The sequence below is a fragment of the Bufo bufo genome, chromosome 1 (assembly GCF_905171765.1).
Source record: "Bufo bufo chromosome 1, aBufBuf1.1, whole genome shotgun sequence".
Lineage (NCBI taxonomy): Eukaryota > Metazoa > Chordata > Amphibia > Anura > Bufonidae > Bufo > Bufo bufo.
The window spans coordinates 516126055-516144584 of NC_053389.1; the positions used below are offsets into that span (position 1 = coordinate 516126055).

At 40.8% G+C, this 18530-nt stretch overlaps 1 protein-coding gene across 1 annotated transcript in view; it reads right to left on the reverse strand.

Annotated features, from left to right (window-relative positions):
• Positions 1-18530, reverse strand: part of TFEC (transcription factor EC) — a 126090-nt gene that overhangs the window by 17683 nt on the left and 89877 nt on the right. The window contains exons 5-6 of the mRNA XM_040411318.1: positions 3177-3233; positions 2793-2868 (exon numbers count right to left, since the gene is read on the reverse strand). Coding sequence (XP_040267252.1) covers positions 2793-2868; positions 3177-3233 — 133 coding nt within the window. The remainder of the gene's footprint in view (positions 1-2792; positions 2869-3176; positions 3234-18530) is intronic.

Below are 18530 nucleotides of genomic sequence, written 5' to 3' on the forward strand. Positions count from 1 at the left end.
CATCAGACCCACTGGATCTTCAAGAACCAAGTGGGTCTGGGTCAAAAAAAAAGTAAAAAAAAGTAAAAATCAAAAAACACATTTATCACTGATTAAAAATGAAAAAAATAAAATTCCCTACACATGTTTGGTATCTCCGCGTCCGTAACGATCTGATCTATAAAACGGTTATGTTACTTTACCCGAACGGTGAACGCCATAAAAAAAAAAAAAAAAAAACTATGATGAAATTAAAATTTTGCCCACCTTACTTCCCAAAAAAGGTAATAAAAGTGATCAAAAAAGTCGCATGTACGCCAAAATAGTACCAATCACACCGTCATCTCATCCCGCAAAAATCATACCCTACCCAAGATAATCGCCCAAAAACTGAAAAAACTATGGCTCTTAGACTATGGAAACACTAAAACATGATTTTTTTTGTTTCAAAAATGAAATCATTGTGTAAAACTTACATAAATAAAAAAAAGTATACATATTAGGTATCGCCGCGTCTGTATCGACCGGCTCTATAAAAATATCACATGATCTAACCCCTCAGATGACCACCGTAAAAAATAAAAAATAAAAACGGTGTAAAAAAAGCAATTTTTTGTCATCTTACGTCACAAAAAGTGTAATAGCAAGCAATCAAAAAGTCATATGCACCCCAAAATAGATGCCAATCAAACTGTCATTTCATCCCGCAAAAAATGAGACCCTACTTAAGATAATCGCCAAAAAACTGAAAAAACTATGGCTCTCAGACTATGGAGACACAAACATTTTTTTTGTTTTAAAAATGAAATCATTGTGTAAAACTTACATAAATAAAAAAAATTGTATACATATTAGGTATCGCCGCGTCCGTGACAACCTGCTCTATAAAATTACCACATGATCTAACCTGTCAGATGAATGTTGTAAATAACAAAAAATAAAAACGTGCCAAAAAATCTATTTCTTGTTACCTTGCCGCACAAAAAGTGTAATATAGAGCAACCAAAAATCATATGTACCCTAAACTAGTACCAACAAAACTGCCACCCTATCCCGTAGTTTCTAAAATGGGGTCACTTTTTTGGAGTTTCTACTCTAGGGGTGCATCAGTGGGGCTTCAAATGGGACATGGTGTAAAAAAAAACTGTCCAGCAAAATCTGCCTTCCAAAAACCGTTTGGCGTTCCTTTCCTTCTGCGCCCTGCCGTGTGCCCGTACAGCTGTTTACGACCACATATGGGGTGTTTCTGTAAACTACAGAATCAGGGCCATAAATAATAAGATTTGTTTGGCTGTTAACCCTTGCTTTGTAACTGGAAAAAAAATATTAAAATGGAAAATCTGCCAAAAAAGTGAAATTTTGAAATTGTATCTCTATTTTCCATTAAATCTTGTGCAACACCTAAAGGGTTAACAAAGTTTGTAAAATAAGTTTTGAATACCTTGAGGGGTGTAGTTTCTTAGATGGGGTCACTTTTATGGAGTTTCTACTCTAGGGGTGCATCAGGGGGGCTTCAAATGGGACATGGTGCCAAAAAAACAGTCCAGCAAAATCAGCCCTCCAAAAACCAAACGGTGCACCTTTCACTCTACGCCCCGCTGTGTGCCAGTACAGTAGTTTACGGCCACATATGGGGTGTTTCTGTAAACAGCAGAGTCAGGGCAATAAAGATACAGTCTTGTTTGGCTGTTAACCCTTGCTTTGTTAGTGGAAAAAATGGGTTAAAATGGAAAATTAGGCAAAAAAATGAAATTCTCAAATTTCATCGCCATTTGCCAATAACTCTTGTGCAACACCTAAAGGGTTAACGATGTATGTAAAATCAGTTTTGAATACCTTAAGGGGTGTAGTTTCTTAGATGGGGTCATTTTTGGGTGGTTTCTATTATGTAAGCCTCGCAAAGTGACTTGAGACCTGAACTGGTCCCTAAAAATTTAGTTTTTGTAAATTTCTGAAAAATTTCAAGATTTGCTTCTAAACTTCTAAGCCTTGTAACATCCCCAAAAAATAAAATATCATTCCCAAAACAATTCAAACATGAAGTAGACATATGGGGAATGTAAAGTCATCACAATTTTTGGGGGTATTACTATGTATTACAGAAGTAGAGAAACTGAAACTTTTTTTAATTTTTGTTAAAATAGGTATTTTTTGGTGCAAAAAAAATAATTTTTTTGACTTCATTTTACCAGTGTCATGAAGTACAATATGTGACGAAAAAACAATCTCAGAACGGCCTGGATAAGTCAAAGCGTTTTAAAGTTATCAGCACTTAAAGGGACTCTGGTCAGATTTGCAAAAAATGGCCTGGTCCTAAGGTGTAAAAAGGCTGTGTCCTTAAGGGGTTAAAAAATGATTTTGGACATTTTGGTGAAAATTTGAAAAATTACTTCTAAGCCTTCTAACATCCTAAAAAATAAAATGACATTTACAAAATGATTCCAACATAAAGCGTACATATGGGAAATGATGACTGATAACTGTTTTATGAGGCATTGCTATATGTCTTAAAAGTAGAGAAATTCAAATTTAGAAAAATTTAATTTTTCCAAATTTTTGGTAAATTGGGGGATTTTTTTTATAAATAAAGGAAAAATATATAGACTCAAATTTAGCACTGTCATGAAGTACAATGTGTTACGAGAAAACATTCTCAAAATGGCTTGGATACGTAAAAGTGTTCCAAAGTTATTACCACATAAAGTGACACGTCGGGTTTGCAAAAAATGGCCTGGGCAGGAAGGTAAAAACTGGCCCGGGGTAGAAAGGGTTAATGTTAGAAATAAAAGTAAGTGAATTTACTGTAGACTCACGGATCATTTGACTTTGGGATCAGCGTTCCAAGTTCTTTAATCCTGTAGTTAATATTGTAACGTCTCCTCCGTTCAACTGAAAAACAATGAATATTTCATGAGGGTTTATTTCAGCCTAGCTATCCAAGAGCTCTATTTATATGCACTCCAGTTAATATTTGTCATTAAAAACAGCAGTTTAATTGGACATTTTTAAGAAACTATTACAGGATTTTAGCAAAAAAAAACTTGACCAGGGAATAAACAAATAATTCTCAAAGTTCTGTGAAAGTTTTAGGACCAGATATTACTAATAAAGTACAATACAGCGTTGATGTAACTTTTGATATTACAAATATACATTTTGTTAGGAACAATATTCATTATATATGTTGTCATCCTTACTTAGATTATGACTGTCTTTCTTCTGCCTCTCTTTAGCCAATGCTCTTGTATTGGTATCTAGAACAAAAAAATTGTACAAAAAACATTAATCTGCAGTCAATAAAATGAACTGATAGTTATTAAATACAGCATTACAGTTCTTTACACATTCTTTATATGTCATTTTGATTGTTAGCCTTTTACATTTCAAGCCATTTTGTAAAACCTTCTATGTCGTGTAACTAATTATCCAATTATTTGAGGATGGTGGATATTTACATTAGGAAAATCCCATCTCTAAATATGGAACTACTGCAAGGGAAATAAAGAGTTAGCAGTAAGACATGGCCATGTCAGGTCTCCCAGAGCCTGAACCATTTTTGGAATTGGCTATATACTGTGGCAAATATAGGCTGTTCACAAGCAGTGTATCCCCCCCTTTCAGGGACCATAGGACACCGCTGTTAATGGCTATTAACTCTATAATTAATTAGTGTTACTCATACTAGACATATGTCTTTTGTGTATTACTTAGTCAAAATATTCATAGAAACAATTCACCATCTGGAAAAAACGCTAAGGCTTACCTTTCTTAATGTCCATTAAAATATGACGAAACACATAGGGGGTCATTTATCAAGACTTGTGATGAGCGGCAGGGGCAATATTCGAATTTGTGATATTTCGCAATTATTTTCTTGATTGCGAAAATCGGCAATGTAATATGCGCATATTGCGTGCGCAATACAGGCGTGGGTCACTGTTGCTACATTTTTCAAACTGATAGAAGCTTCCTGAGACTGGAGAAAATGATTGGCACGGCAGAACATTACAATAGCTTTATATGCAGATAGAGTGCTCCAATATATTCGCGATTGCGCAAATTGGTAATTAATGATGCGCATATTGTTGTGCAATACGTGCAACTTCACATTTTAGCAGGTCTGACTACATATTACTGATTGGTGCACTAAGTATTATTGTGAACTTGTGACATCACAGCACTGTGTCTGTAGCATGTATGTATGGACAGCAGAACACTACCTAACACTCTACACTGGAACCTATCAGCTACACTATATCACCATCTAACCTACACTGACTATCTCCCACTAACTATCTGTATTATATATATAACTATCTAATGTAAACAGTAAATCATAGAGCACCGCAATGACACTGCTGTCTCTCTCAACACTCCATAAAACTATAGAAAATGACTGCTGGGGAGGTTCTTATATAGTAAGGAGTAGCCACATCGACTTGCGGAGGTAATCATACTTAGCTGGTACATATGAAAGCATGCGTGTGGACGCATGTTGATGATGTGCGCACCCCCCTTCGGTGTCCGTGCTCACCGCCCGATGGAATCCGGCGTCGACTGAAGCTCTGATGCCGCCGCGATTGCCGTCTTGAGGCTGCCGGGTATGCCGGTTGGAATCGGCTGCGCTCCCGCCCTCAGCCCCTGCTCTGCTCCAGCTTCTGGAACCTGCTCTACACCAGCTCCTGAAGTGGCGCCGGCCATGAAATCAGCTGATGGTGTCTGAAGTCAGCTGGAGATCACCTGCCCCGCCGCTCGGTTCCCTTTCCGCTGGATGCTCACCAATTGCCCTATGCTGAGACTCTGCTGCCGGAGGGCCAACACCCCACTGGTGGGGGCGGTAAGAACCTGAGGGGTTCATCCCTGTAAACTCATAGGACGGTATTGAGAAAGTAGGGGGTTGGTTGGGGGATTCCTCCCTTCTCCACCTTGGAACTTTGGGCAGGGTGGCGTGATTTGGTCATCCCGCCTAACCCGAATTGGAACTGTGTAAAATCAACCCGTCTTAAAAAAAAAAGCCGGGGAGGAGGGAGATAGGGGGTGAGAACAACAGGTTCTAAATAATATCACTACTGGTGAAATCAGTGTGGCCTCCCCCCCCCAAAAAAAAAAAACTCAAGCTGGCAGTTGGGAGTTAGACCACGACGGAGGCCGAGAATTGGGCCATAAAGATCAACAGAGGGCGGGCAGCGAGTCCAGAGGCCGGCCGGGAACAACATAATGATGGATTGGTAATAGGGAATGTTTGCACTACTATAGCACGTCCAGTAGAAAAGCCCTTATCTGTAGGCATTAAAAATGCAGAGTGGCCTGAATTCTAATTTCACTAGCCGGTTGCTATAAGGGAGATATCGCTAGAATGACCCAAGATCCAACTGCCCATGGTGGGGACGGCATGGAATCCGAATCAGTACAGCATGTAAGCACCTATAGGGCAATCCAGTCACATAAGGAAATGTGGTGACTAGTGACTGACAGTAAACAGTAACTAACTCAAACAACAGCCAAGAGTCTGTCTCTAATATCCATCAACTAACAACTTGTAACTACTCCTGGTACTAACGATGGAACGCCCGGTCACCGAACTGTATTGTTTTTCCTAACAACCATTGATAGCCAGTTAGACAGTTAACGTATAACTCTCCGTGGTTATAAGAAAAATTGTTGATCCTAGCATAGGTGACAGTGTTATCTCTATCCTAACCGTCAAAGATACCATCTGCATACCCTCTAATCAACTAACCGCTATTATACTACTAACAGTAAAGATGGACTGTTACTTCATAACTGATAGTGAATATATGAAAAATTGTCGCTTTATGTACATGTGATAGATACACTGTCTTATGTGAATTTTCCCCCCCCCCCCCCCCCGTGGTTTTATACCGATAGAGTATTTGGGTTACTCTGGGGAGGAGGCAAAGGTGGTTAGGGGCGCAGTGGGATAATGGCGAGACAGGGTACAGGGAAAAAGGCAAAGGGCCTACCGGAGTTGAGTACTACGGTTTCCCCAGTGCCTAAAAGAAACGAGAAAAGCAAACAGCTGCTCCTGACTAGCATGCGCGGCCATAGCCCTGCAAAGGAAAAAAAAGAGGAGGGGCTACTGGACCAGGAGGGGGAACCGCTTTTGGAGGGAGACTCTGCGTTGTTGTTGGTAGGGGACGGTTCCCGGTCTGGGGAGAGAGATGGTGGTCAGTCTGATGAGGCTGAAAGAAAAAGAGCAACTTTGGAACAGGCCCCTAGCCTGCAAGACATATTTCAGGAAATAAAAAAATGCAATACGGCGATACGGGACCTCTCTCTCCAGACTGGAAATATTAGGGAATCGGTTGGACTCCTTAGGGCGGACATACAAAACTATAAAGACAAATTGACAGAAGTAGAAAAAAGAACATCAGAAATGGAGGACATAGTCCAGACAGTGGTTAAAGAGAAAAATATGTTAATGGTAGAAAATAAGGAAATAAAATACAAACTAATACAGCTGGAGAATAGGGCCAGGAGGTCAACTGTGAGATGCTTAGGATTCCCAGAGGGAGTAGAGGGGCAAGACCCTCGCAGTTTTATACAAGTTTGGCTGAGGGAACAATTGGGTCAGGATGTCTCTGAATATAAAATTTTTGTGGAGAGTGCTTATAGAGTGCCGGCAAAGATACCTCCTCCAGGTACTAGGCCGAGGGTAATGATTTTAAAACTGCTCTCGGTCAGGGACAGGCAGGAGATATTGCGCAGCGCAAGAAGGAAAGAGAGGCTGGATTATGCGGATACAACAGTTATGATATTTCCCGATTATTCAAAAGAAACAGTAATTGAAAGAAGCCGGTTTATGGATGTGAAAAAAATACTGCGGTCAAAGAACGTTAAATACTCAATGATGTTCCCGGCTAAGCTGAGAATTGAATGGGAAAGTAAATCGTGGTCTTTTGAGACGGCAGAGGCGGCGGGAGAATGGGTTAAGGAAAAGATAAAAGGTTGAGCGGCGGGCTGGGTTGTACGTGATGCCATAAGGGGGAATGCTAGTTTAGAGAACCAGGACTAAGGTTTCCTGGATCATTTGTGAGGGAAGGGGGAGGGATGCCGGTTGCCTTCCTTTTTTGTTTTGGGGTTTTTTCCTTTTTTTTTTTTCTTTTTTCCTCCTCCTCTCTCTGTTTTTGTTGTCTCCCCCCCTTCTATCCCCGTGGTGCCATCCTCCCCCCCTCTTGTCTCAGTATTCCTGACCCTTTTTGCAACATTAGGGGCCCTCCACACTTTGGGAATGGATAGGATTTAAAAAAAAAAAAAAAGAGAATTATCTCATGGAACATTAGGGAGTTGAGTAGGGGTTCCAAGAGAGTTGCGGTTTTTGATGTAATACATAGAACTCTCCTCGCAATAGTTTGTCTGCAGGAAACACACTTGACGAAGGAAACCAGGGAGGGGATAGGCAGACCATGGATGCAACATGCTTTCCACTCAGTGTATTCAGCATACGCAAAGGGGGTAAGCATATTAATGCACTGGGATATAGATATAAAAATAGTGAAAGTAACTATAGATAGGGAGGGCTGCTACGTCCTGCTGGACTGTATATTGGAATGTAGGGCGTGGATAATAGCAAGTGTGTATATACCCCCACCCTTTAAAATTGACGTCCTATTAAAAATCTATGATATAGTAACTAAAGCAAGGGATAAATCACTGTTGGTGGTTGGAGATTTCAATAATGTTATGGATGCAAGAATAGATAGATGCAAATTAGGGAAAAATCAAGATCCCTGTATGGGATCCAAATTAGAAAATATCATATGGGTCAGATTGACATTTGGAGGGTTATGCACCCGAATTTACGTAAATACTCGTGTTTTTCAAAGACCCACAAGACTTTATCACGGATAGATTTAGCTTTCACAAATGAGAAAAGCTCACTGGAAATTCGTAGGGGTGAAATATGGGCAACGGGGAGTTTCGGGTCACAACTTAATTAATATAAATATTAAAACACAAAAAAAAAGAAAAGAGGGATGAACTTAAGTATAGGATGGATAAATATGATGGATACACATGATAAGATCTTACGAGAGATAAGAGAGTTTTTTGAGATGAATGATGGATCAACGACAGTTAATATAATATGGGAGACCGCCAAGGCCTTTATTAGAGGGATTATTACAAAGTACACAGTGTTATATAAGAAAGGATTAAGGGAGAAAATAACAACATTAGAAGGCTAGATATACAAAAAATCCGCAGCACTCGTCAGTGTGATAAATCCAAAATGGTTTATTTCATAAACAGCAAGGTGGTGCGACGTTTCAACCTAACTTGAGAAAGACCTGGTTAGGTCGAAACGTCGCACCACCTTGCTGTTTATGGAATAAACCATTTTGGATTTATCACACTGACGAGTGCTGCGGATTTTTTGTATATCTATTCTGACGTTGGGATCATCAGCCAGGGTCCTCATCTGCGTGCACCATTACCTTCAAGGTATTTTCCTAATGGCCTTTCCTTATGTGGGACAGTAGTGCTGCCAAACCTCTTTGTATGCAACATTAGAAGGCGAAGTAGAAAAAAAGGAAAAAAAATACATCGCAAATCCTACAGATCAGAACTATACTATCTGGACTGAGAAGGCCTCGGAACTAAAGGATGAATTGCTCCTATTGGCAGAACAACAAAAATAAAATTATGTAAGAGATAACTATATTTATGCACATATCCCTGGTAAAAAAACTAGCGGCCCTGGTAGCAACTCAAACAAAAAATAATAAGTATATCCACTGTATAATCGATGAAACGGGATATAAAAACACTGAGCAAACAGCCAAAATAGAGTTACTCCAAAAATATTTTGCCGACATATAGAAGTAAGATAAATAAAAACTCAGAGCAAATACAACAGTTCTTGGATGAAATTACTATTGCAAGGTTAACAATAGATTTAATGTAACTCCCTTGAAGTTCCCCTGACCCCGGTGGAAGTGTATGAGATGTTAAATGGGATAACAAAGAACAGGGCTCCGGGCATGGATGGCATCCCATTTGAGGTGTATGTGCAATATAAAGAAATATTAATCCCGAAACTGCTCACAGTTTGGGTGTCAGCGAAACAGGTGGGAAAATTGCCGGACTCTATGCGGGAAGCCCTGATCACACTTATCCTAAAACCAGGTAAGGACCCGGCCCTGATGGATTCATATAGTCCTATCTCATTGATTACCACAGACAATAAAATACTAGTTAAGACTTTGGCAAGTAGACTTAGAAGAGTTATTTCGGTGCTTGTTCATGAGGATCAATCGGGATTCATGTTGGGTAAAACCACCACGGATAACATTATGAGATACTTCGTGAATACCCAGTTTGAACCCATAAATTGCGGAGAACGGTTAATTGTAACTATAGATGCCTCAAAGGCTTTCGATACGATAGAATGGCCCTTCCTATTCAACACAATGAAGAAAATGGGATTCGGGGATGGATTTGTTGCATGGGTAAAACTACTGTATACTACACTCAGATGGCATACCAATTGGCAGGGGGGTTAGACAGGGTTGTCCCCTCTCCCCCCTGCTTTTTGCTATAGCTATCGAACTGCTTGCAGATATGATTAGACAGGACCCGGGAATTGTGGGGTTTCGATATCGTACCCACGAAGAAAAAGTTGCTTTATATGCAGACGACATTATGTTATTTGTGGGCTCACATGGGTCACTGGAAAGGATATTTCAGGTATTTGAGCAATTTGGTAAACATGCGGGACTTACTATAAACTGGTCTAAATCGGCATGTATGCCGATTGATCCTCTGAACGGCTTTAGACCGGGCCAGTTGGAAATTGGGACGATGAATGAACCCATTAAATATTTGGGAATTCAGATCACCCCAGATCCCAATGACTATGTTAGATTAAATGTTATCCCGAAAATCCAGGAAATCAAGAAGTAAATAGAGGTATGGAAAAGGTTGCATATGTCGAAGGCAGGGCGGATTTCACTAGTTATGATGTGCGTATTACCCGCTCTGAACTATATTTTGTGGAATACTCCAGTAACAATCCCCAAAAACACTTCAAAATAATTGACCGATTTAATATGGCAAGGAAAAAAAACAAGGATAAAGGCACAGATATTGAATATTCAGGAGAGGGAAGGTGGACTGTCTGTGCCAGACTTGGAACTTTACTTTAGGGCAGGGATTATAAAAAATATGATAATACGGAGCAATACGCAAAGTTACAAAAATCTAATAGCAGGTACAAATAAAAGATTGGAGAAATGCAACATTTTTCAAGTGATGGAAACGGGTGTTTTGGCCCACCATGGAGGTAAACATAGACCCTTCATCCAGCTGATAGCCAAAAGTTGGGAGATGGTAAAAGAACTATGGCTCCAATCTGGGCCCCATGCAGAACTAGAGCCACTTGATCAAAAGATATGGTGGAAACACGGAATATACAAACTGGGACAGGTATGGGAGGAGGGGGATATGGTACCCTATGGAGAGTTGGAAAGGAGGCACCAACTGAAGTATATAGGGCTGAGGTTTTGCTATTTACAACTACAACATGCACTGTATAAGATGATAGGGAAAGGCATACAATTAGCTACTCTGCCACAGTCCCTGGAGAAAATTACTGAGTTAAGACCTGGCAAGAAATTGATCTCAAGAATATACCAACGTCTGTCGCACCAAAAGAACAATAATAGAGCAGTTGATACCTTGATACATAAATGGCAGGGTACTTTGGAACCTGTTCGGGAGGACTTTTGGGATTCAGCTATACAGGCAAAGACTAAGGTTTCAAGGAACTTCTCGCATAGGATAATTCAATTTAATATATTGTATCGTCTTTACTATTCTCCAAAAAAACTAATGAAGTATTATAATACCAAAGTTTTTACTTGCCAAAAGTGCGGCGAGATAGGAGTGGACGATATACATATATTATAGACATACATAAAAATCCAAAATTACAGGTCACAGATAATCGAAAAAATTGAGGATTACCATCAGGTTATAGTGCCCAGGCATTTTGAGGAATGTATCTTGGGGATGCTGGATGGGGTGGAGGGTCCTCAATATAGGGAAATTGTAACCAAACTACTGTTCCATGCCAGGAAATGCATAGTTGGACACTGGGGGGGGGGGGGGTAAGGAGGCTCCCACAGTTAAAGAATGGGAGAACCGTACAAGGATGTCATTAGCTAGTGAGGAGTTCTGCCTGATCGGGCAGAAAAAAAAAACATAGATTTGCTAGGATGTGGCTGAGGTGGCTAAATAAGTAAAATCTGAGGGCTGGTGGGGGAGAGGGACAACAGAGGGAGGATGGTAATATTGTAAAAAAAAAATCTTCTTTTTTTTTTTTTGGGTGGCAACCGAAAACAGTGGGCGGGGAGGTAGGGGAATAAATTATAATATAACTATTATGTAACTATGTAAGAAAAAGATGCACTGTGGAAAACTTTGTATGAATTGGAAAGTTGTAATAAAGATTTATTTACAAAAAAAAAAAAGAGTAGCCAACTTTGCTATTGGTTGCTAGGGATGTTGCTAAGCTCAGACAAAGACATTGCAGCCTTCTTATTGGACCACAAGCAAGAAGGGAGGTTACTGATGAAAAAAAAAAATCGAGAATATTAGAGAATACGAATATATAGCACTATATTCTAAATCTTCGGGAAGTGGTGATATTCGCAATTCAAATATTCGCACCCAACACTAATCAAGACCGGCGCTTTAGGCGCCGATCTTAATAACCCCTATATCTGGTAGTGGATCCGCCGAAGTTATGAATAGGTGCAGACCTCTACATAATTTCAGCACATTCAGCGCCAATTTTAAATGTAAGACAGCTTCCTATCTGGTGTACATTTAGACCATTTTCCACACCTAAAAAATTATGAATGAGATGCCAGACCTGACGTGAGCAGGGAAAAGTCGCAGATTTTGGCACAAATAACCAATAATTAGGAGTTTACTCAACAAAAAATCTGTGCATAGCTGGGTTGCCTGGGTTGCTGACATGTCAGTGAGGCTAGAAGCTGAGCCAATTACATTCCTGCCTCGGCATCCAATCCCAGAGCTAGGCAGGGAAGATAAATCTGCTACTCAACCATGGACAGCTGCTGGTGATTGCATACATATATCATGGCTCTGTACCTCTATGCTTTGTACCTGAACTCTACACTGCGTGCAGAATTATTAGGCAAATGAGTATTTTGACCACATCATCCTCTTTATGCATGTTGTCTTACTCCAAGCTGTATAGGCTCGAAAGCCTACTACCAATTAAGCATATTAGGTGATGTGCATCTCTGTAATGAGAAGGGGTGTGGTCTAATGACATCAACACCCTATATTAGGTGTGCATTTCCTTTGGCAAAATGGGTCAAAAGAAGGACTTGACAGGCTCAGAAAAGTCAAAAATAGTGAGATATCTTGCAGAGGGATGCAGCACTCTTAAAATTGCAAAGCTTCTGAAGCGTGATCATCGAACAATCAAGCGTTTCATTCAAAATAGTCAACAGGGTCGCAAGAAGCGTGTGGAAAAACCAAGGCGCAAAATAACTGCCCATGAACTGAGAAAAGTCAAGCGTGCAGCTGCCAAGATGCCACTTGCCACCAGTTTGGCCATATTTCAGAGCTGCAACATCACTGGAGTGCCCAAAAGCACAAGGTGTGCAATACTCAGAGACATGGCCAAGGTAAGAAAGGCTGAAAGACGACCACCACTGAACAAGACACACAAGCTGAAACGTCAAGACTGGGCCAAGAAATATCTCAAGACTCAAGAGATTTTTCTAAGGTGTTATGGACTGATGAAATGAGAGTGAGTCTTGATGGGCCAGATGGATGGGCCCGTGGCTGGATTGGTAAAGGGCAGAGAGCTCCAGTCCGACTCAGACGCCAGCAAGGTGGAGGTGGAGTACTGGTTTGGGCTGGTATCATCAAAGATGAGCTTGTGGGGCCTTTTCGGGTTGAGGATGGAGTCAAGCTCAACTCCCAGTCCTACTGCCAGTTTCTGGAAGACACCTTCTTCAAGCAGTGGTACAGGAAGAAGTTTGCATCCTTCAAGAAAAACATGATTTTCATGCAGGACAATGCTCCATCACACGCGTCCAAGTACTCCACAGCGTGGCTGGCAAGAAAGAGTATAAAAGAAGAAAATCTAATGACATGGCCTCCTTGTTCACCTGATCTGAACCCCATTGAGAACCTGTGGTCCATCATCAAATGTGAGATTTACAAGGAGGGAAAACAGTACACCTCTCTGAACAGTGTCTGGGAGGCTGTGGTTGCTGCTGCACGCAATGTTGATGGTGAACAGATCAAAACACTGACAGAATCCATGGATGGCAGGCTTTTGAGTGTCCTTGCAAAGAAAGGTGGCTATATTGGTCACTGATTTGTTTTTGTTTTGTTTTTGAATGTCAGAAATGTATATTTGTGAATGTTGAGATGTTATATTGGTTTCACTGGTAAAAATAAATAATTGAAATGGGTATATATTAGTTTTATGTTAAGTTGCCTAATAATTATGCACAGTAATAGTCACCTGCACACACAGATATCCCCCTAAAATAGCTAAAACTAAAAACAAACTAAAAACTACTTCCAAAAATATTCAGCTTTGATATTAATGAGTTTGTTTTTTGGGTTCATTGAGAACATGGTTGTTGTTCAATAATAAAATTAATCCTCAAAAATACAACTTGCCTAATAATTCTGCACTCCCTGTAGTTCTGCTCGTGAACCCTCTGTGTACTGGCTGTATCTTATTTTTCTGGATTGATTCTACACCTGTAGTGTTAGCTGATACTCACTCTCTTGCTATTCTGACCAGTGGCGTGCCTAGGTTGCTTGTCACCTGGGGCGGATACTTTCTCTGACCCCCCCCCTCCCCAATACTTTAAAGAAAATTGTTCCCCCTCACACTAGTATTGCCCTTATTGTACAACCTTCACAGTAGTTTGGTACAGATGTGTGCCCCTTCACAGTAGTTATGCCCACATTGTGACCCCCTCACAGTAGTTATGCCCTCTCTGTGCCCCTTTCACAGTTGTAATGTTCTCTTTTTGCCCCTTCACAGTAATAATCCCCATTGTGCCCCCTTTACAGTAATAATCCCCATTTTTCCCCCTTCATAGTAATAATCCCCATTGTGTCCTCTTCATAGTAATAATCCCCATTGTACCCCCTTTGTAGTAATAAATCCCATTGTACCCCCTTAATAGTAGTAATGCCTACTGTGCTAGTAATGCCCTCTGTGCCCCTCCATAGTAGAAATCCCCATTGTGCCCCCTTCACAGTAATAATGCCCACTGTGCCCCTTCACAGTAATAATGCCCTCTGTGCCCCCTACACAGTAATAATGCCCCCTGTGCCCCTTCATTGTAGTAGTTCCCTCTGGCTCTGTGCCCCCTCCATTGTAGAAATTCCCATTGTGCTCCCTTCACATTGGAAATGCTCTCTGCGCCCCCTCCATAGTAATAAAGTCCTCTGTGTCCCCTCCATAGTAATAAAGCCCTTTGTGCCCCCTCTGTATTAAAAAACAAAACAAAAAAAACACAGTAACTACTCACCTTGTCGCGTACCTGAAGCTCACATACCTCTCTTCCCTGCAGGCACAGATCACTTTCCAGCACTATGTGGGCAGAGCTTATGCAGATTTCCGGGCTGCAGGCTCTGCCCACACAGGCTGGCAGCGCGATCTGTGTCTGTAGGCTGAATGGTGGAGAAAGGAAAAGTCTTCCTGCTTCACCATTCAGAGCGCTGGGAGGAACGTGGGAGGTGAGTGGTAAGTGACAGGACCCAGCTCCCTGTGCTCCAGCAATGAGCGCTCCCATTAGTATTTATGGAAGCTCTCATTGCTTCTGGCACCCCCCTGAAAGCCGGCACAGTGGCCAGCTTCTGGATTAACCTCTCATCTGGTGTTTGGGTCTCCTGGTTCTGATCCTGCTTGTCTACTATTTTTTGTCATTCTGGTAGCTCTGTTTCTATCAAACTTGTATCAGTTTTCTACTACCTTACTCCGTAGACATAGCCTGGGTCCCTAGTAGCCAAGTCTATCTAGTTGTGCAGCAGGCTCTGGTGAATAATATATAGGGGTAGCCTTAGCTTCTTATCCACCAGAGTGGTTAAGGAAGACTGGTAGGATTTTATGAGTTTTCTGGCTGTGGTTTTGTATTTCCTTACAGGTACTTTAAATACTCACCATGGAATGCAGGACAATCTGCAGGCAACATGTTATAGAGCAGGAGGAACTGAGCAGATTGTCATACAATTTTGTGGGCAAAGATTTAGAAAAACTTGTAATTTATATGTTTAAATCTCTGTTTTTTTAACTTTAGTTGTACATAGGGGTTGTCTTATCAGATAGAAAGCAATTCCTGTGTAAGTGTATATGCACAGATAGCTATAAGTCATTGCTTATTGCACATGGGGCCAGTTTTGAATTAATAAATTATAGGTTTTTCCGAATTTTTCCAACAGAACAATGTAGCAATCTTCTTGGCCTCTACAGCTCTATAATATACTGTCTGCAAATTGCACTGCATTTCATGGTGACAGGTTAATTTTAAAAGAGCTTTCCACTGTGCTACTATTAGGATCACATTGTTTTTACAATGATAAAATGATTTAAAAAAACTGTTAATGGGGTTGTCCAGTATTTGTTTTTAATTACTTAGAACACCATATTTCTCAATGTGGTTAAACCAGACAGCTGGTAAAAGAATACATATTCATAACTTGCTTCTCTTAACACCGTTTATTATAAAACTGTCTGCCTACAGCCACCACTAGGGGGAGCTCAGTACATAGGAATTTATACAGTTACTATTTATATTAATAGAAGATGAAAATAACCTCTTTGAACTGAACTCCCCATAGTGGTGGCTGCTGGAAAATAAAGTGAATTTAGGTAAGGAACAGGAAAAGAAGTTTAGGGCTGTTCCCTCCTCTCCACAGGCCCCCTAGCAGTCACATGGTCCACTGTTTCAAGCATTTTTATGGCTTATTTTTTCATGCAATAATATAATATGCACCCATAGCATACATGCATACAGCAAGGCATGAAAAGCTAAAAGTATACTTATCATGGTTAGCAAATTATTTTCATGAACCACCATGCTATTAAGCTATGTGATGGTGTGGGCACACTGGTTACTGGTAGAGATGTCGAGAACATAACATTTTCAGTTCGCGAACGGCGAACGCGAACTTCCGCGAATGTTCGCGAATGGACGAACCGGGCGAACCGCCATAGACTTCAATAGACAGGCGAATTTTAAAACCCACAGGGACTCTTTCTGGCCACAATAGTGATGGAAAAGTTGCTTCAAGGGGACTAACACCAGGACTGTGGCATGCCGGAGGGGGATCCATGGCAAAACTTCCATGGAAAATTACGTAGTTGACGCAGAGTGTGGTAAGTTGAATTCGCAATGCGATTAATATAACCTGCATTAATAGCATTGCGATTACAACTTAGATCTGAGTTCCTAATGGTTGTATTGCTAGAATTGACGAATATAACGAATATAGCACGATATTCTCAATCTTCGTTATTTTCTAGCAATACAACAACCATTAGGAACCCAGCTCTAAGTTGAATTCGCAATGCGATTAATATAACCTGTATTAATCGCATTGCGATTGCAACTTAGATCTGAGTTCCTAATGGTTGTATTGCTAGAATTGACGAATATAACGAATATAGCACTATATTCTCAATCTTCGTTATATTCTAGCAATACAACCATTAGGAACCCAGCTCTAAGTTGAATTCGCAATGCGATTAATATAACTTGTATTAATCGCATTGCGATTACAACTTAGTCCAATTTGTGACACTGCAGCTTCAGAAAGAATCTAAGATGGATGCTGTCCAGGAGGTGGGAGGATCTTGGAGGGAGGGTATGCTGATTGGTTGGAATGTGTCTGCTGACTGTGAGGTACAAGGTCAAAGTTTGCTCAATGATGATGTATAGGGGGCGGACCGAACATCGCATATGTTCGCCCGCCACGGCAAACGCAAACAAGCTATGTTCGCCGGGAACTGTTCGCCGGCGAATAGTTCGGGGCATCTCTAGTTACTGGCTGTAACTAAAAGTTAACATACAAATATAAGAGCAAAGGGAGAAGTTAACAATGTCTGTAGCATCTAAAGTGGACTTCCTCTGTCACACCATCACTGCATCGCAGTGATACTAATGTGTTGGAATGGCAACAGTAGGGCTAATAAAGGATCCTGTACCTGTCATGTGTATGTGCCTATTAGGCTTTTCCTATGGTAAAAATTGTAAAATATTGACAAACAATTATATACTGCTATCTATCTATCTATCTATCTATCTGGAATCATCTTTTTAATAACCTGTATAATAAAGTAAAAATGCTTTTTTATTCCACATAGTAAATTAAAGTTAAATGATAGTAAATAAAAAAAATGTAGTGAATGATAGTAAATGTAAAAATATCAAAAACTGATAGTGGAATATGTACGGCTTTTTCCCATTAATTCCCCCTTTAAAATTAAATTTATACTGTATGTTGAATCCCATGAAAAAAATGAACAAAGAAAGCAATATGGGATTTGCTGCCCATAGCCGATTTTAAATACTGCATCCTCAGGACTTAAAACTGAATTTCAAAACTTTGTTAACCCTTTCCTGACCTCCTCCATAATAGTATGGTTAAAGCCATGCATTGCTGACAGGGGCCTAAATCTCTCAAAATCCTCTGTTCTATTGCTAGGTGACATGATCCCCCTTTTGCCGTGAATGAACCCCTGCTGTGCCTAGGTGACAGGGGCCTAAATCTCTCAAAATCCTCTGTTCTATTGCTAGGTGACATGATCCCCCTTTTGCCGTGAATGAACCCCTGCTGTGCCTAGGTGACAGGGGCCTAAATCTCTCAAAATCCTCTGTTCTATTGCTGGACGACAAGATCCCCTTTTGCCGTGAATGAACCCCTGCTCTGCATTGCTGACAGGGGTCTAAATCTCTCAAAATCCTCTGTTCTATTGCTGGGTGACATGAACCCCCTTTTGCCGTGAATGAACCCCTGCTTTGCATTGTTGACAGGGGCCTAAATCTCTCAAAATCCTCTGTTGTATTGCTAGGTGACATGAACCCCCTTTTGCCGTGAATGAACCCCTGCTCTGCATTGCTGACAGGGGCCTAAATCTCTCAAAATCCTCTGTTGTATTGCTGGGTGACATGATCCCCCTTTTACCGTGAATGAACCCCTGCTCTGCATTGCTGACAGGGGCCTAAATCTCTCAAAATCCTCTGTTGTATTGCTGGGTGACATGATCCCCCTTTTGCCGTCAATGAACCCCTGCTGTGCCTGGGTGACAGGGGCCTAAATCTCTCAAAATCCTCTGTTCTATTGCTGGGTGACATAAACCCCCTTTTGCCGTGAATGAACCCCTGCTCTGCATTGCTGACAGGGGCCTAAATCTCTCAAAATTCTCTGTTCTATTGCTGGGTGACATGAACCCCCTTTTGCCGTTAATGAACCCCTGCTCTGCATTGCTGACAGGGAACTAAATTTTGTGAAAACATCTG